This window comes from Vipera berus (assembly GCF_964194415.1).
Source record: "Vipera berus genome assembly, chromosome: 1".
NCBI classification, from domain to species: Eukaryota; Metazoa; Chordata; class Lepidosauria; order Squamata; family Viperidae; genus Vipera; species Vipera berus.
This window is the reverse complement of record NC_138202.1, coordinates 285185321-285205937: the sequence shown is the minus strand read 5'-3', so window position 1 is coordinate 285205937 and position 20617 is coordinate 285185321. Positions and strand designations below refer to the sequence as shown.

Below are 20617 nucleotides of genomic sequence, written 5' to 3'. Positions count from 1 at the left end.
TACAAGGTTCCATCCAAAAAAGGTGCCGGAACTCCGTTCTGAGCGTTCTATGAGAAAAAAAGCTCTGCCTGTCTTTTATCTGGATGGTCTTTACACAGATGAATGCATAACTCGATACCCAAAATTCATTGTTAAATATATGAATACATCCTCACCTTGAATAGTCTGCTGTTAGTATCAGGGCACTATATCCTTACAGGAGAACTCTTAAGAGTAGTCAACAAGTCTTGTAAGATGAACAATGCTCTTAAGCATCAGTGAGAAATTGGGAGGAAATTGGTATGCTTAGAGATCCTTGTATAGAAATTCTAAATTTCAAGAAAAGTACAAGGAAGACTATAATACAATTTCACATTTTTAAGAATGAAATATTGAATGAAATATTACCGGTATTATCTTATACACCCCACTGAATATGGGAAATGAGCCCTCCTGCTGATATTGCTAGCCCAATTAAAGAAATATAGGCATAATTGGTAAAACAAAGTAATGAAGTAATGAAGACCAAAGACCTCATAAGAGTTCAGGATGTTGAAACACATCTAGATCAGCCTTTCTCAAGAAGAATACTTTGTCCATGCCCTCCAACTATGCTAAAGTTGAGGAAAGCTGACCTATGTTAATTCAAGCAAATCAATCAACTCTTTATCTACGGGAAGATTTTTTTTCACCACAAAAAATAATTCACCAAGACTAGCTAATTCTATAAGGAGCATGTTGTGTTAAATGGAATGAAGTTGCTTGTTAAGGAGTGGTACTTAATTAAAGTATATTTGAGATGAGTAGGATGCTTTTAATGGTCAACCAACATGGCTGAAATCCTTACTCTTTTTTGGAAGAAAACCTCCTTAAACTAAGCTTTGAATAAACAGGCATTATGCAACCAATGAAAGTTTGAATACAAAGGTATCATACTATATTGCAAATGCTAACTATTTTGAAGCAAAATTGTGTGCCCCCTCCCTTACACTGTGAGTTAGTTCTATCCACCATCCTTGAGTTGGCAGCAAACTCTACCAGGATATATGACTGACTCCTATCCTGCCTCCTTGCCTCTATTTCCAGTCACTGCAGTCATCTAACGTCCTTCCAAAGAAATGGGTAACAAAGCCTAACACATTTTACATACCTGATGGCTATTTTTGGACAATTCCAGAAAAAAAAGTGGGTGGGGGGAAAATAACACTCAGTAGATAGGCTAGAGGTGAAATGACAGCATGGCAGAAATAAAAAGATTCACAGTGTGTGTTTGTGCCATGCTTAAGTGTAAAGGTTGATTTAGACTTGTCCACAATTGTGTGTATGGTAGATGTCAACACACACCTGTGGTGTGAAGGGATTGATGGGTAAGTGTAAGATGCAGATGGTTGCAGACAGGCCGACGAGCACACCTCCCAAATCTCAACTAAGTGTTGTATGGATATGCGCATCCTGCATGTTGATTGGGCAATCAGTCTATGTCTTCTGTGCTTTGAGATTTGAGTGTCCCCTTGCCAGAACGTAACATTCACAGACCTATAAATGCAACAGCAACTGTCTCTGAATGACAGACACCTATGTTCTTTGACATGCAGTGACTCAGAAGTCTAAACCTGGCTTAAGTGGGGGAAGGTCTTTAATATGCTTAAAGTGGTAAGATGTTCTTTGAACATAAAAAAGTCTTCAAAGTTGGTTGTAAACATAGTAAATATCTAATTTAAATGCAACTAATTAAGATGTAACTATATCTCAATGGACATTTGCTAGTTAACTTTTAAATGCTACCTTGCTTATCGGCAGTTGCCATTGGCTAATGGCACTCAGAAGAGGACAGTCTTAGGATCCAAGATATATTCAGTACCTTGGTAACCAGGGCAATCTTCCTCAATCTGGGGCATAATAAGCCATGCTAGATAATACATGTGGAAACTGAAGTCTATCATAGATGGACAGCGTAAGATTCTTCATTGGAAGCTGACTTCATTTTTATTAAGGAACAGGTACACCAGGAGTGGGTGGGTGGGTGGATAGATGGATGGCATACTAGATTCAAAGCTCTTCCCATGTTTGCAGTCTTGAAAGTCCTATTTAAATTTGGCAATAAAGCAGCATAGTGGTAGTAGAGGGTGACATAAACTAAAATCAGTATGTTAATATTCCAATAAGCTACTTAATTCATTAAAAATACAAGAAAATTGCCAAAAACCTAAAAGGCCCTTAAATTCTGCCTTCCTAGTGATGATGTCACTGGCTCCTTGTCTCCTGAGCCTTCAGAGGCTATTGTATTTTCCTTTTTGTTTTTAGGTGCCCCCACTCACTCTGGTACAACTAAAGATTCACCGAATTCACATAAGCATCATGACGAACAATTCAATAGTGCAGGAGATGGTGTACCTGTGTGTACATTTCTGATTCCCCATTATTAAATGCAGAAACATAGATGCAGACCAATGCCTTACCTTTCCTTAACTTCCAACACCAAAGCAGTAAGCCTAGGGGAAATAGGATGGCTTTTTTTACTGAAGGATTGCAAATTCTGATTGCCAAATCGCTACGTCTGAACGGTTGTGGATACATCGGGGTTGTCTGTCATTAAGAGTTGTTTCCTGATGGACAAGCAATACCTATCAAGAAGCAGGTTTGTGATATGGGATCCTTCTGGACTCACAGCTTCTACTGGAACAGAAGGTGGAAGCTGAGGCCAGATGGCCTATGCCCAGCTTCAGCTGGTATATCATATGCAATTTGACTTGAGCCAAGAAGGTCTAGGTACAGCAACTCAGGCCCCTGTCGCCATTTGGCTAGAGTCTAGACTACTGTAACACTAACTACTGGGGACTACTCTGAAAAATACTCAGAAAATGCAATTGATTCAAACTGCACCAGCTCACATACTTATTAGCTCCTGTCATTGGGAGCATCTAATACTGGTTTTGCAGCCCCTGAGCCCCCTAAGACCCACAGAGGACATAAAGACGTTTACATTGGTATTACCTCTGTGGAGGCCTTCCGAAATCTTTCCTTCCAGATGTGTTGGGCTCTTAACTATTAAACCATTATGAAAATAGGAGTTAATTACAAAAGTACTTAAACACATCTTTCCATGTGTGATCATTTGCTTTAAAAGGGAATGTCATCTCTGAATATTTAAATTGCATCACACAAAGCAATGCTACAAACTCTGTAATGTAATTTTGTGCAATTTTTTTCATGCCTACATGCGGCTGGAAACCATGTGATACTCAGCACTTTTTGTGCTGAAGTGGAGGCATGACTATTTTTTTAATGCTTTGGAACTGGTTCATAGCAAAGTTTATCATGCAAGTGATTCTGATTGTCTAGTATTGCAATGATTTTTTTTCTTCAGAAAAGTGTCTCGTTTGTCATAAACGACAAGGCAGCAAGATGCCCAACACAATGGAATCATAATGAAGTAAATGCCTTGGGAAAAAGCTAGCTGACAAGTCTGATGTTAACTGAGCAAAATAAAAAAATGTTGTCATAATGTTTTGGCAGTGACTTCATGAACAGTATTCATTCATCAGTATGGAGATGTATAGGGTACTTAGATATTTATCAGCATCTAGAAATGTTAAATTATTTTGGGTAAGAATTTTTAAAGGACAAATGGAAATAACACACTTGGAAATATATTGTGCCTCACTCAGCAATTTCACAAATGACTCATCAACTTGCAACAAACTGTTTATGTCATTTGGTTTTAGACTTACCAGTATATATCCTTAGGTTTGGGGCCTCCAATTTTACCTTTTAACTATTTCTGGATGTGGCATATATGTTTATGCAGCACTGTGCAAAAGGCACAAATCCAGCCACCATTAAGGAGAAACTAGCTCCTCAGAGAATCTTTTAGATGTTTCTCACACTGTGTAGAAAAAAATTCAGTGTCTGGAGAATAATACAGGATGACTGCAATTAAATCTCTTATGCTTTTGTTATGGCATAACTGAAATTAATCTTGGACTTCAGATAGCACAATGAACTTAGTTTGGTAAACTTTCCAGTTTCTCACTGTTCCTTTATATTAAAAAAAGCATTTTTCTGTCAAAATTATATCCCCTTTTACAATCTAAAAGCATTGCAACAAAATAAAATCTTCAGTCTACTGTCTTCATCTTCCATTGCCTAATCACTGGCTTGCAAAATAGAATTTTTATATATTTTTTAATATATATATATATATTTCTCTTCTAGCAACCTCTCCTCAGCCACACAGCAGTGCATAACTTTACACATTGTGCACTGATTAAAAAACAAACAATAACATGCCCAACTGGAACTGCTGAGCCTTTCTGTCTTGAAAAGGGACAGGGAAAAGGATTTGTGTGACAACTAAGACCCTGTTTGAAAAATCAGATTGAGCAATAGCTAACATAAATTCACTTCTGATTCACCGATGCTTGTGTTGCACTCACATGTGCAGCTTTCGTACAGTGCTCTCTTGAGGGCCCTTTGAACATCAACAAGGCCATTGGGAAGACACCAACATACTTAAGGGCTTCCCTAGTTATTTTGTCACATGGAATAGTAAGTTACCCATCTTGGCATCCCAGAGTTCTTTCCCTCTTCTTTCCTCCATCTCCCCCACTCCTAGCCTAAGCTGTGAAGAAGGATCCATCAATGGCCAGGTGAGGGCTCCTCCAATCCAAGCAGCTCCTTTACGAGTCTCTCACCAAATTGTACTCGGCTGTACTTTTTCACAGGATAGGCGTCAGACATTTTGTACAGGATGTAAGCATTGTTTATGGCAATGCTGATGGAAAACCAGAAGACTTGTTGCCAGGTTTTGTTTGGTTTATGAGAAATGAAATACCTGGAAAGCACCAAAGAGAAAGAGAGAGAGAGAGAGAGAACGTTGAGGTCATGAAATGAATTTTTAAAATGTGTCTTAAGTCAAAAAAGGAAGGGATGTCTTCTAAAAGTGGCAGAATCTAAATGCAGGGTGTTCTAAATTTGCTTTATCTTCCAAGGTAATTATGAATGACACAGAATGATACCCCATCTGTGACCTTCCAGAACCTTTTAGCACTTCAATATTCAAAGTTCTTTCAGCTATGTATCTGTTCTGTGAATTCACATGATCCTAATTCTTTGTAGACAAGTAGACAATCTAAATTGGAGATGACAGGGATCCAGAAATTTGATTACTCAAGTTTTCTCATAGTATAATTTTGAGATCTTCCTAGATTGAATGCTTCAGACTTTTCATACTTTGAGGAATAAGGGAAATAAGATGGCAAATGAAGCAGCAGCCCAGCTGGTCTTTTGCATTTAAATGAAGATCTCAAGTTGTATGTTATCTTTACTACTTCAGACTGAAATATAACCTTAAAATCTGTGATTGATTTATTCCTAGTGGATTTCTGCGATGCATTTCATATAATTTCATAGTGTTTTTTGCAGGAATCACTGCGTCCAAGATTTATGTTAGTTTTCCATTGCTCTCCACTGCATAAGTTAAGTGCCTTTGTGTGTCAATACACTAGAGGTAGAAGCAAAATCACAACAAACCAAATGAGTAAGAACCAATCATGAACTCTAGAAGTCCTAAAATAAACCAATGAACCAAGTCTCTTTTTGGTGTTGCCTTTGAATAGACCACAATTGATACTCATGAAAGCTTTGATTTCTGTTTTTAAAAGTAGACAACACTTCACTTTTAAGAACGGTGTTGTTCTTTTCTTGGATGTTGATAGTGCACAACAATCCACCATCCAATTTGGCTACTTTACTGCTTGCACAAGCCAGACTAATGTGATGCTACAACTGCCCCTGTGAATTTTTCAAAAACACATCACACAAGTATTAGCTTAGAAACTGAATTCGGCTTCAGCTTCCACCTAATAAATTTCAATGAACTCTTGTACAAAGGCCTGACTAAGTGATGCCTCAGCTTGGCTTTGTCAGGTTCTCTCCTTTTTCTGTAGAAGTTCAGCAATCTGCTAGAACAACTAGTCCCATTCCACTGCTCCACTTTCCAGTCTACGGTACACTCTGTTCACAACTTTCAGAGGATATTCAGGTTATAAATCTCTCCTCTGCCAGAAATTCAGCTCTACAATATAGATAGCCACAGAAATCTTCAAAGATGCAGTTATTTTATTGGTTATACTCAGAAGATTTGTCTGGTGCCACACAGAAACCAAGACATATACATATATCTTAGTCATTTAAACCTTAAATCTTTTCCTGCTTCCCATTTTAGGTAGCAGATTCTTGGTCACCCCTTTATACACCTTGAGAATGGCAAGCAGCTGCTTAATTTTAACACAGCAATTTTGTCTAGTCCAGAGCCCTGCATTGTCAGCTTTAGCCCTTACAGTTTTAGAGCACCGCAAATACCTCACATCACTGCAGTATACGTAACTGTCTGTGTGTTTTTAGCAAACATTTTTCTCCCAATATTACACGGAACCAAACAAGAAGAATGTAAGAAATGTCTTTAATGTTTGGTTTTCCTTGGCACAAGATAGTGGTAGAATCTCATTTCATTTATTCCATGTTTTTATTTCACTAAAATAATGGATTAAATTGTTCAAAACTTACCTTGAACATAAATGGCCTAGATCACAGAAGTGTGATTGTCATCTTGGAATTTATCATTCCCAAATATTACGACAATTGATAAGCCATGTCCATTAAAATAGTCAACCACATGTAACATCAACTATAATGCAATATATTGTATTATACAAGAAGCAACGGATGGAAACTAGTCAAGGAGAGAAGCAACCTAGAACTAAGGAGAAACTTCCTGATAGTTAGAACAATTAACCAGTGGAACAACCTGCCTCCAGAAGTGGTGAATGCTCCAACACTGGAAGTTTTTAAGAAGAGACTGGCCAGCCACTTGCCTGAAATGGTATAGGGTTTCCTGCCTGAGCAGGGGGTTGGACTAGATGACCTCTAAGGTCCCTTCCAACTACTACTACTTCTTCTTCTTCTTCTTCTTCTTCTTCTTCTTCTTCTTATTATTATTATTATTATTATTATTATTATTATTATTATTATTATTATTATTATTATTATTATTATTATTATCAAAAACGCTTTTACTTATATTCTATTATGTCACTCAGAAGAGGATATGGTTTTCTGACACTGTGATATAAGTGACTCCTATCAATTCATCATTATTTCTAAAACCTCATGTAAACTGTAGATAATTTAGGAGGGGAAAAACCTCCAGTAAGAATGTTCAGTGACCTTGGGTCAGACAATCTGTTCTGTCTGCAGTTAGACTAAATACCAATATTCTTCCCTTCTCCTTAATTTGGCAAAAATACATCAGTATACTGAAAATGAAGCTTCTGAATTATTTCAGTTTTTCTTTAGCTTAAGAGCTTTTTACATGGATCAATTTGGAAATACAATCCTACTAAGCCATTATGATTACAACATCATCAGCTCAGATGGAAAATCTCTTGTTCTCCAAAATGAACTTAGGGATTAATTCAATGGTGTGCACCATATGATACGCGTGAAAGAGGTGGTCTTAAAATGCCTAATTTCAAATTATATTATGAGGCTGCTGCTTTGTCATCGATAAGTGACTGGTTTAACACAAGGGAGACTATTAAATCGTGAGGGTTATGATTTGTTATTTGGTTGGCATGCATATTTATTGTATGATAAGAAGGTGGATAATGTGTTTAAGATACATATACTAAGGTATGCTCTGTTGCGAGTTTGGAAAAAGTATAGACATAAGTTAAATTATAAGATACCAATTTGGACAATACCTAAACATGCAATAGAAAATATAAATGTGGGATTTAAACATGATGAGACTACGTACAAGGAGATCTTAAGTTTAGAAAGGAATGTATGGCAATTAAAGCCATATAATATTTTAAAAGAAGAAAAGATTGTACAAACTTGATTTCAGTATGGGCAGTTACAGGCAAGATGGAAAGAGGACCAGAAAGTTGGTTTTTCGATGATTGATGAAAATTTGGTAAAACAAATTAGAGATCAAGGTCAAGCACATATAAAAAGGATATATAATGCATTGATAGAAATTGATTCAGAAACAGAACTTGTTAAAGATTGTATGATAAAGTGGGCCCAGAATTTTCAAGAAGTTATAACAATGGATACTTGGGAAAAGATCTGGGTTAGAAATGTAAAATTTACGCAGGCCCAAAATTTAAGAGAGAATTTTTATAAAATGTTTTATAGGTGGCACTTAGACCCTAAAAAATTAGCAAGTATGTATCCGAATTGCCAGCCCAAATGTTGGAGGTGTGGTGGTGAGGATGCAACGTATTTTCATATATGGTGGACTTTTAAAAAGGTTAAAGCTTTTTGGATTAAAATTTGGTGGAATATGCAAAAGATATTTAAGAAAAGGATAAAGTTTTCTCCGCAATTGTTTTTATTGGGTATTATTACAGATACTACTGTTATAGACACTAAGTTGATGTTGAATCTAATTATGGCAGCAAGACTTTTAGTAGCGCAATATTGGAAGAAGGAGGAACTGCCGACTATAGAAGAGTGGACTTTGAAAGTTTCTAACTTGGCGGAAATGGCAAAGATTTCAGCTTATTTGAAAGAACAATCGCAACAGAGATATATTGTGGAATGGAGAAGATGGATTGAATATATTCAGAATAAATATGGGACTAAAAAGTTTCATTTAGCATTTGAATAAGTAGTGGTTTTATATGATGTATTATTAGTTATTTGTTATCTGTTAGTAATATAATTATGACTATGGAGAGTTAAAGTGCGATAGAATTTATTGTCTTATTTTTGTTGTTAGCATATTCTAGCTTATGTTTGTATCACTATACCCTGTATTCAGCACTGGGAAGTCGGGGAGGGGGGAGGGGAGGGGAGGGGAGGGTTGGGGAGAGGGGAGGGGGAGGAGGGAGTTTTTTGTATTTAAAAATGTATTGTAAAACTTTTCAATAAAAAAATGGTGTGCACCATATACAGTTTATCATATTTGTTGAACTTTCACTAATAAATATCCTTCTGATACATTGGAACCCAAACTTCCAGAATCTAGCTGGTAAGTTATGGGTCACACTGACTGGGACTCTTGGTAGTCCAGACTAGGCAAAACTGCCGTGTTATATCTAAAGTGTGAGGGAAATTATTTATGTTTATTTATTTTTCAAATTTCTGAATTGCCTATCTACCTTGGAAGAAGTTTTTTCCATGTTCCCCAGCCCACCACATTGTCAAATATATGAGAAGTTAGCTTATTACAGTAGCTTGCCACAAATCTCTCAACTTATTTTACTGCATAAGAATTGAGACTACTAATGTCTGTTTAAAAACTGTCCTTGAGACAGAAGTTGTAGGGCAGCTGAAAAATCTGTTAATAAATGAAACTCCTCTGGGACAAGCCTCAATTTTCTGGACTTACCTGCTACCATTTTACAGTGCCAAAGTCCATTTGGAGAGTCAATGATCTTTGAAAAGCTGGCAATGCCACTAATTTCTCATGCCTGCCAGGAAACAAGCTTGAGAACCATGGCCAGGTTCTGCCTTTCCCTTCCTGAAATGTTTGGGAAATGTCCCAAGTTTCTAGTCAGGCAGAGATTTCTTGTTTGCTCAACTCTGAGGCTTTATATGATTCATGTGTTGAATGGCTGTCACTGGTGTTTTGCAGGCCCTGTCTATTTTTAAAGGGAAAGTGATCTGGTCATATCACAAGCGGTCCTGCCAAGGAAAATTTGCTTAAACCGTTGGATTTGGGGAACAGGGAGATCACGAGAGATTTCCCCTCCCCCCGCCAAAGATATACCAAATAGATATCCTCTATTTTTCCCCTTGTGATTTCCATACCTTCATTGGGATACCATCTTTAGATACAAAGCTGAGCTGAAGCTATTTCATCTGGTTGAAACAATTTTGGAATAGGCTGAAAGGAAGACATTTTAGAAATTGTAGAGCTGATCAAAGCTGCGATGAACTCAAATCCAGCATGTACCCACTCAAAATCTGCTGCTTAAAGCAGCCATCTCCTTTTGTCTAATAATTGGCAAATTCTGGGAAAAGGTATGTCATCTAAAGTGCTGCTTGGTATGTCTTTAAACCCAAATAGATTTAATACTAAATATCAAAATGTAAGTTTCCTCTTGTTGAAGGTGTAGAAAGATAGCTAGATTTTTTCTCAAGTGTCTTACTAGAAATCTCTCTGTCCTTGCAAAGCCACTACAACCCCCAAGTTCATCAGAACTTAGTCCTCTACTCTTGTTTTCAAATGAAAAGAAAGATTAAATAATAATAATTAAATAATCACCCCTGGATATTGAATCTCTGTGAAAATGTACTTGGGGATGTAAAAGCAGTTTTTTAGGGGGGGGGGGAAGGAAGCTTAAAAAAACCATACTGGTATACAGCAGTTATGTTCCAAACACAATCCATATTTGTGTATGTACATGTTTGTGTGATGTGTTCTTTTGAGTCAGCATTGATCCCTAGCAACTTCCTGAACAAGTCCCTGCAGTTTTCTGGGCAAGATTTCAGATTTACTTCCTAGGGCTGTGAGAGAGTGACTGGCCCAAGGTCACCTAGCTGACTTTGTGTCTAGGGTGACACTAGAACTTACGGTCTTCTAGTTTCTACCCAGATGCCTTTGTCACTACACCAAAGTGGCTCTCTTTTCATGTGGAAGAACATTAAAATGTGCAGTTTCCTACTTGCAGTATGAAGTAGTACTGTCTAGAGTCACTTTTCAATGATGATGATGATGATGATGATGATGATGATGATGATGATGATGACAACGATGATGATGATGGAAGGGACCTTGGAGGTCATCTAGTCCAACCCCCTGCTCAGGCAGGAAACCCTATACCATTCCAGACAAATGGGCTGTCCAGGCTCTTCTTCAAACTTCCAGTGTTGGAGCATTCACAGCTTCTGGAGGCAGGTTGTTCCACTGATTAATTGTTCTAACTGTCAGGAAATTTCTCCTTAGTTCTAGGTTGCTTCTCTCTTTGGTTAGTTTCTTTCCGTTGTTTCTTGTCTTGCCTTCAGGTGCTTTGGAGAATAGCTTGGCTCCCTCTTCTTTGTGGCGATCCCTGAGATATTGGAACACTGCTATCATGTCAGCCCTCATCCTTCTCTTCATTAAACTGGATATACCCAGTTCCAGCAAAGGTTCCTTATATGTTTTAGCCTCCAGTCCCCCAATCATCTTTGTTGCTCTTCTCTGTACTCTTTTTAGAGTCTCAACATTTTTTTTTCATTGGGTGACCAAAACTGGATGCAGTATTCCAAGTGTGGCCTTACCAAGGTATTGTAAAGTGGTATTAACACTTCGTGTGATATTGATTCTGTCCCTCTGTTAATGCAGCCTAGCATTGTGTTGGCTTTTTTGGCAACTACCGCACACTGCTGGCTCATATTTAGTCAACTAGAACCCTGAGATCCCTCTCACACTTATTACTATTGAGCAAGGTATCACCTATACGATACCTGTGCATTTGGTTTTTCTTGCGTAAATGTAGAATCTTATAATATATTTCTATATGTAAGAATATAATTTTAACTGCTGGACACAGACCTATAGCAGTTTACAGAATCAAATCAGTCTCTAACTAGCATAAATCCACAGATCATATGACTGGAAGATGTCTGCTTGGTTACTGAGTTCCACCCTCCACTGCAGTCTAAATGCAGTTCAGGAATCCAAAATAAAGCATCCATGATAAAGGACCTAGAAGTCTATGAATGCACAGACCAAAGAGGTAGCTATCACTTTATTTGGTAAGTGATTCCACTATCAAACTATTCTTACTGTTGGGAAGAGTTGGAATCTCCTTTCCTGTGCTATTATCTGTCCTCTGAAATAAAAGGAAGCAGGTTGTGGCCTTGTTTCCTGCCTGAGAAGGGGGTTGGACTAGATGATCTCCAAGGTCCCTTCCAACTTTTTATATTATTATTATTATTATTATTATTATTATTATTATTATTATTATTATTATTATTATTATTATTATTATTATTATTATGTAACAGTCTTTCAAATATTTCAGAGTTCCACATATGCTTCTAGGCTCTCTCCTTAAGGCTAATAATATTCAGTTTTCCCAATATTTTCTTTGAATTTAAGTTTTCATTCCTGTAATGGTCCTCAACGGCTGCATTTCTTTTGAATCTTTTTGAACTACTGCAGAAGTGAAGATTTGACAAGCACGCTTTCTTCACATGACTTGGAAACAAGTAACTGTTCACATATTATTCCCAAATACTTGAAAATTGCTAAAGTACCTTAAACAATTACCTTCTTTAAAAACAAACCTTCTGCCAAAAATGGTCAGAATCATTTTCAGAAAAAGTTGGTAGGTCATTTCTTTTTTGGCATCATTCTGTACAGAGAGTCATATTGGGTCCTGAATTTTGTTTAAAAGTTTCACACTTCCAATCACATAAGTTGTTGTTTACTTACTTGCTATATTTGTCATCATATTTGCAAATGTAACTAAGATGAGCAGCAAAGGCTTCCACTGCAAGAGGGCATGGGATCTCTCCACTCTTCCTCTTAATGATAACTCCTGTTGCAACCAAAATACATAAAATACCACCAGGTTATACTGTTGATTGAAAATACTACTGGATTTGATGACTCAATGGGCACAGGTCAACTTGGCTCAGTATTCCAAGAGCACACAGGAAGTAGCATACTATACAGTGGGGGGAGGGGTGTCCAACCTGGGCAACTTTAAGATCTGTGCACTTCAACTCCCAGAATTCCCCAGACAGTGAGGGCAGTTAAATTCTGGGAGATGAAGTCCACAAGTCATCCATGGAGATTCTCAATCATCCAGGTCATAGTTGTCCCAAATATGCTTTTTCACAAGGCAACTTTCTTTCTTGGAAGACGTTTCACTTCTCATCCAAGAAGCTTCTTCAGCTCCCCACCATCCAGTCAGAACTGAAGAAGCTTCTTGGATGAGAAGCAAAACCTCTTCAAAGAAAAACAAGAAAGTCCAGTTCCTTGTGAAAAAAACATCTTAAAGTTGCCAAGGTTGGACACTCCTCTGCACAGCGTAAGTTTCCAAATATTTAGAAAATCTCTAGAAAGTAGAGTCAAGACGCAATAATTACAAGAGACAGAGCTGAAGAGTTCTGTAAATAGGCTACCTTAGCTAGCCTTCTTCCTCTCCTATATTGAGATGTTTATGAAAGTGATTGAGGAAAATACATGCACACATCCATCTAATTCTTCAGTTTGTTACCTAGAGACAATTTTATTTCCTGGATGTAAGCCATGGGATATTGTACCCCTTGTCAGAATATTTACCAGTTGTCTGCAAAGAGGACAGCTGTTTGTTAAGGGTTCTTGGTCTTCAAGGAAGTTGCTAAATCCTTACAAAGTGGGCCATATTAGATTGGCAGATTCTAAAGAGGTGCTACTTTTTAATACTGGCTGTTGAGTAACTTGTTGACTTTTAAATAATCATGTGGCTGGAGGACTCTGATTTCCTTAAAGCTAAGAATATCGACTGAATTGCTTGCTGACCCTTTTAAAATCAACTGGACATGGCACCATATTTTGCTTCATTTTGAATGCTTCTCATTTAACATAACCAATTCTAATATATATTTTTTAAAATGGAAATAACAACAGCAACTGTGTAAGTCCACATGAGTGACAGAAAGAGAGAATGATTAAGCCTTCCTCTACTAGTGTCTTAAGCAACAGCAGAAAGGTTTTTCCTCCATCTCTCAAGCTACTGCTCAAAGATGGTATGGTTTAAATTTATAAAAAATGTGCATGGCATTGAAAGATGCATTTAACTTTATTCTATTCTAGATTCTAATCTAGACTGTCCGATTTTCTTACAGTCCAGACCTTACCTATCCCCTTTCTCATAGAAAGAAGTCATCTTTAGAACAAACCACTCACCTTGTTGAACTGGAGAATAAGCATTGGTCAAAAATCTAAAGTAGCCTTTATTGTACCAGCAGATCAAAGACATGTTTCTTTTCATTTTTATCCTGTAATGTCCTCGAGACTGGGGGGTCTCTGGGTTGTTTAGCATTGAGGAAGGCAGCCCTGTGCAGTCACTTTTCCTTGTACTTAGCAATCCACAGCAATAAATGTCTATAGTTGGAAGATGATAAAACATTTGCATTAGAATGCTATCAACTTGTGGTTCTAGCATAAAAGCCTGAACCAAGTCATATTTTTATTTACCAGAATTGACCCCAAACAAATACTGCACCTCAGTCACACATTAGTTTGTTGTCATATTATCCTCCAGACTTTCAAGCATTAAAATCTGAAAGCCTTGATATGTAGTTTATTCATTTCAAAAGAGAATATGACATGCTCAGGATAAGGTGACACAACTAATTTCATCATTTAATTATCCCCAGGAATGACACACAACCATAGGTACCTTACCAATCTTCAAACTAAAAAGTGCAATCATGATAAAAACCAGAGGTAATTAAAACAACACCTTTCCTTTAGTTCTGGCTAGTTGTCAAAAAGAGTATCATCTGTAAGGAAGTCACATCTCTCATGAAACTGTTTTGAAATAGTCTAATGGCATTAAAGGGTTAGGGGCAGAAAATCTAGTGGTAGCAGTAGGTAAACATATGATTTGATTACAAGCAGTTTATAGGTGCACACATGTGTGAAAGAGAAACCTATGGCCCTAATCTTACCAAGGAGCAACTGCATCAATGGACAATGGTTCCAAAATGGTGGGCAAAATTGGATAATCAGAACCTCATCTCTTTTTAACATGGGTCAAGGGCGGGATTCTGATTGCCCATCACACCCGCCATTTTGAAGCCAATAGCTTCCAACCACCCTGATCTGTGCTACAAATCTCTGATTATTAACATTAAAAAAGAGATTATAGCTTAAAATCTTCTGAAGAGCTTCTTCAGTGGACCACATTAATAAAAGAGATGTGCAAAACTTAAACAACTATGTTGTGATTCAGCATCAGCCTGTGATACCAGCAGCTGAGTCTGATAATTCTGAAGAGGAGGAGGAGGAGGGGTTTGGAGAGCCTTGGTGTCAGAGGGAGGCTCTGATGGACTTCAGGACTCTCAGCCTGGTCCCTCCCATCATGTTTCTCATCAGACTCAGCCGTGTGAGCACGAGGTATTGGACGTAGATGATTCACAGCTGGATCTATTCAGGGATGCTAGGAGCAGGAGGCAATCCAGCAGAGTAGAACAGAGAAAGGCCATGAGGCAACTCGGTGAGAGGAGGAGAAGGCAATGAGAAGCCACGCCTTGGAACTGCTGAAAAAAAGGGAAGGTGTGGGAGGTGCTGGTTGCTGAAGGCAACCATTTGAAGATCATCTGCTAGAGTCCTGGTCTGTTATTCCTGTTTAACTCTTGTTTGAACTTTTGATTTCTTTGTAAATAAATTTGGTTGGGTTTTTCCAGCCTGTTAACTATAAAAAGGGGTTGTCCCTGACATTCAATCAGGGCCGGTCGTAGGCTGGAACAGAACAAACTGAAAGGGAAACCACAGTTACTACGAGAACATGCAGTGAAATTTAACTCTGTCTGAATCAATTGTCTTGTCCTTTGTTTTTAAGTCTGAATCACATATTTCACCCAAAACAACAGTGCAGAAACTCTGTATGAAGGCAGTTCAGATGATCACCATTTGATCCTATGCTGGTTTGTCATCTAGTGTGGTTCACTGAATGTCTCCCATGCACAGAATCAAACCCTTTATCTCCCACTCAGTCTAAGAAAGAAAAAAATTAAGGTAGCCACCACTGTGATACCCTCTACTCAATAATTGGCCCCTCCTTCAATACCACATTTTCCTGAAAATAAGACCCAACCGGAAGATAAGCCCTAGCATGATTTTTCAGGATGCTCATAATATAAGTTCCTCCCCCACCCCCCAAAAATAAGCCCAGTTAAGATCATCAGCCAGATGGACACATTTAGCACCGCATTTCCCTGAAAATAAGACCTAACCAGAAAATAAGTCCCAATGTGCCCTTTGGAGCAAAAATTAACATAAAACCCGATCTTATTTTCAGGGAAACAGCTAGCTTTTTAGCAGCTATTTTCATGCTACTTATCACTTTGAGTGACTTTGCTTCTGAAGCGAACAGCAGACTAAAAACAAAGATTGAGTCTCTCTCTCTCTCTCTCTCTCTCTCTGTGTGTGTGTGTGTGTGTGTGATTGTGTGTGAAGATTTATTAATGGAAACTTCTAATGATCTTTCCCAGAGAAGCCAAGGGAGTTGTTGTTTTGGAAAAAATGGTGACAGAAGTAGACAAATGAGGCTGCAATCCTCTCCAGAGTTAGGGGGGGAGGGAGGGGGGGGGGAAAACCCTGTTGATGCCAGTAGAAATTGACTTCTTTTGAATGGGAAGCATAAAATTGGTCTGAACAGGTGTAGATGTCTGTTATCTGTGTTATATGTGAGACAGCAAGAGAGAGGGAGGGAGGGAGGGGGAGAGAGAGAGATTCATAATCCAAATGTTAGATACAAATCCCCATGTTTAAGCTTTTTTAAAAATAATTTTATTAAAGATTATAATTGTGCTAACAAAACTAATACAAACTGAAAAAGAAAAGTAGAAAGAGTAAAAATTGCAAAGGAAATGAAAAAGATGTAGAGCAAAGAAAGTTAAGTACATAGTAAAGGAAGAGAAATATGTGTGTGTCTGTGTCTCTGTGTGTGTGCAAGAGAGACCTCCAACCTTTATCATAATATGTATTTACAATTTTAGTAACTATCGCTTCCTTTTAATTTACAACCAATGATTTATCTATCAATAAATTTCTAAAGCATCATCAGTCTTGGTGTCAGCAAAAGTCCATTAAGGTTTGCCAGAAATAATAACATATCTACTTTAATTTTGATTAAATAAACCAACTTTATATTCATTTCTTTTACGTTTAACAATTTTAATTATTAGTCCATTCCAATAATATCATAAAAGCTGATATTGATTCTTTTTTCCTCGCTTCTCAGAAAATTCATCCACATCAGTCTTTTGGTTTACTATCTGTAATTTTTTTTATTTTAAAAGCCTCAACTAATTTTTTGTATATCCAATGAGACTTCATTTTCCATGTCATTCTTGCAGCCAGTCAAAAGAGAAAAGCCTACCATTTGCTTTAAAATGAAATTTAAACATAAAAAGTTGAAAGATCAACTTTCAACACAAACTGAAAGACTGAAGGAAGGATTCCTAGAGATTATACAGTGTAAAGGCTAGCAGAAGGCCAAACAAAGGTCCACGCACAAACCATCTTTCACTGATTTCATTGGTCCAGAAATGCTATATCATTCATGATTCTGCTATTCTTCCCAACCCCAAAACTCAACAATGAGAATAATCTCCAAACAATATGAGTAATCTCTAATTTCTGATAATAACAAAGGAAACCTTCCAAAACCAATGTTGCATTGGGAGAGCCATATTTATATCTAGCAATATAATAAGAGTATCCTTCATGATGGTTTCAGGTTTTATAGAATAAAGGCCCCACAAAGGACTGTTTTAAGATCCATGCATTGCCTTGCACTAACCTTGTTTTTCAAATTCTTCAAAGAGGTTCAGGCTGGTAATGCTGGGACCAGTGAAGATGATACAGTTTTTTCCTGTGACATTCTGACAAAGACTCTTGGCCACTATGATGTGAAGCTGAGCTTTGTTCTTCAAAGCATCCAAACCTTCAGTCCCACTGCTTTCCTTCAGATGGGCATAGATCTAATCACCAAACAAGAAACAGGGTGGGTGGAATGGCAGAGAACAGCAAGGGGGGGAGTTAATGTACAAAGAGATTTATGACATACTATTAACTAACCCTTTCCCTCCTGGCACCCTCCAGATACATTGGACCGTGAAATTTTGCAGTCTTCAATCTTGTTTATTTCCCAGTTGACTATGCCTGCTGGTAGTGGGGTAAAATGAGATTTTAACTGCATAATCCTTTACCAATATTTTGCCAGTTTTCTTCTCTCAATACTACAAAAGAAATGATATTCCTGATTCCATTAGAGAAAAGGTCACAATTTCACTCCTCGAGATCCTTGACAAGGAGCAAGTTTTTAAACTTATCTCTTGGACTCAGCCTTTACTCTAGAATCCACCTATAGAGTCAAAAGCTGATACCATCTCAAACCTGGAGCAGTTGTCAACAAATGATCAAAGATTACACTCAAGCAATGAAACAAACTATATAGACATAATCATTCAGAAAGGGTCACTTGTAATGTAGTCTAACTGCAGGTTGCCATGCTGGCTGAATTAAGGATGTTTAGCCTAAAAACAGCCAGCTCAACTTCACACTGTGGCTACATCAGTTTAAATTGTGATTTATTAATCTGACTTGTTTTGAACAAAACAAATTTAAAATTAATCACAGTCCAGGTGACTGTAGAGGTTAATTAAATGAAATCCAACCTATCCTGATAGTTTTTTCTGAAGCAGAAGGAAACCTGAGAATTAGAGAGGAATCTAATACTTATTTCCCTCATAATATGGTTTATCATTATGCCCAAGTAGCAATAGCAATAACACTTAGACTTATATACCACTTCATACAATTTTACAGCCCTCTCTAAGTTGTTTACAAAGTCAGCATATTGCCCCCAACAATCTGGGTCCTCATTTTACTGACCTCAGGAAGATGGAAGGCTGAGTCAACCTTGAGCCCTGCCAGGATCGAACTCCTAGCTGTGGGCAGATTTAACTTGCAATACTGCACTCTAACTACTGCACCACAACAGCTATTTATTGTGCATAAGACCTTTATGTTTGCATTTGTTTTTAAAAATACATAAAAAAGTAAATTTGCAAATGTTATATAAAAACATGTCACAGTGGAAATAGGTGAAGAAGCATGGATGATATAAATGTTCAGCTTTTATTTGTTGTGTTTTCATTGTTGTTTTTTTTCTTCAGACAGATATAACTGTTGAATCTGGGCTTATATAACAGGAATTGTTTAGTTCTTCAGTGCTGTTTGATTAAAAAAAAAAGACAGATGGCTAATTCTCCTACAGTTCTGCCCTTTAAAAGGAAATTCACCCCAGGCTTACATTTTTCACTCTCATTGCAGAGCTAGTAAATCAATTAAGGCTTGAGAGCCAAACAGCCCTATTCAAAATTAGGGTAGGCAATATCATCCAAATTTTAATGCAGTAAACTGCACTGGTAGATTTCTATTTAAAATGTTCACAAGTTTACAAATAATTTACAAGATGAAAGAAAGAAAGAAAGAAAGAAAGAAAGAAAGAAAGAAAGAAAGAAAGAAAGAAAGAAAGAAAGAAAGAAAGAAAGAAAATAAGGGAGGGAGGGAGGGAGGGAGGGAGGGAGGGAGGGAGGGAGGAAGGAAGGAAGGAAGGAAGGAAGGAAGGAAGGAAGGAAGGACCAGCCACATTCATAAAATAGGTGTTGCTCATACATATCAACAGGAGCAAATGTAAAAATGCAAGACAGGAAACATGTACAAGTATCAACAACAGGCTAAAAGCAAAGTCTAAATTGGCTCATAGATCTCATTCCCATGCATTTGAGTAGCAGAAGAACCATGAAACTAAAATGATTCAGAGATGAAATATTAGATTGTTGTCAAATATTAGAGCACATCTCAGGCTAAAAAGGGTAGCAGTGTAGTGGTGAAGGCATGAAATTAGAAACCAGGAAGACTGAATTCTAGACCCACAGGAGGCACAAAGACAGCTGGGTGACCTTAGGCCAACCCTAGGAAGAAGACAAGGGCAAATAACTTCCAAAAAACGTTGCCAAGAAAACTGCAGGGTTTCGTTCAGGCAATCGCCAGGAGTTCAGGTTGACCCAAGGGTACCAAAACAACAAGCGCAAGCAAGAAAACTTGTTTATTCTTGCCCAGCGCAGATAGGATAGCAAGAAATCATTTAAAACCGTAGAGGACCGAATTATAAAATCCACTCCCTTCATCAGGTTATAATAGCCAACGTGCCCACTGTTTTTCTTTATTCCCCTCCCAATTTAAACAAAGAAGGGACAAAATCAGCAGGAGACCACAAGAAATGCAAAGAACTGAGCACCTATTTAGACAGGGTCAACAGGGAGAGGGCAGGAGAAATAAAAGGTTGCGTGACTTTATTACATCTGATGGAAACAGCCCTAAGGCTTCTTTTAGTCTTTTGTACTCTTTGGTTCGTTTTAAAAAGACCCCTGTGCGCATACATGGTAACACTATATTCTCCTTCTTCTTACTGCAGAGCAAATTTAACCATAGGAAGGCAAAGAGCAACTTTCTAGAGGAAGCAAGAACATGAAACAAATGAGAAGAAAGGCAAACCGAACAGAAGCCCCCCTGGTCATCTCTTCCAAAATTAAACATTCCTTTCACTCCTTGTGGGGAAAAAAAAATCAGGAATAAAAGAGCTCTTTTGCAGGGAGTGAAAGATTTCGTGAATGGAAAAGAACAGAATTTGACCCAGCATTAATTTACAGCTAACGACCACAGAAACAGTGGATTCAACTAGGAGCTGTCCATTTGGGAATTCCAAGCTTGATGTCTGCCAGAAAATTGTCCTCTTTCTTAGAGAGTTAACTAAATTCATATATTCAATCAAAATTAGGCCAGTTCACTTTCAAAAGCAGATCAAATGACTTTTGCCTGTTATCTTGCACTACTACTCTTATTTGATGTTGA

General features: G+C 37.7%; 1 protein-coding gene across 1 annotated transcript in view; it reads right to left on the bottom strand.

Moving 5' to 3' along the window:
• Nucleotides 1-20617, bottom strand: part of PGBD5 (piggyBac transposable element derived 5) — a gene marked incomplete at its 5' end in the record, with an annotated part of 84824 nt that continues 64207 nt past the window's right edge. The window contains 4 exons of the mRNA XM_081333699.1: nt 1-4813; nt 12413-12518; nt 13874-14071; nt 17499-17679. Coding sequence (XP_081189825.1) covers nt 4618-4813; nt 12413-12518; nt 13874-14071; nt 17499-17679 — 681 coding nt within the window. The 3' untranslated portion in view covers nt 1-4617. The remainder of the gene's footprint in view (nt 4814-12412; nt 12519-13873; nt 14072-17498; nt 17680-20617) is intronic.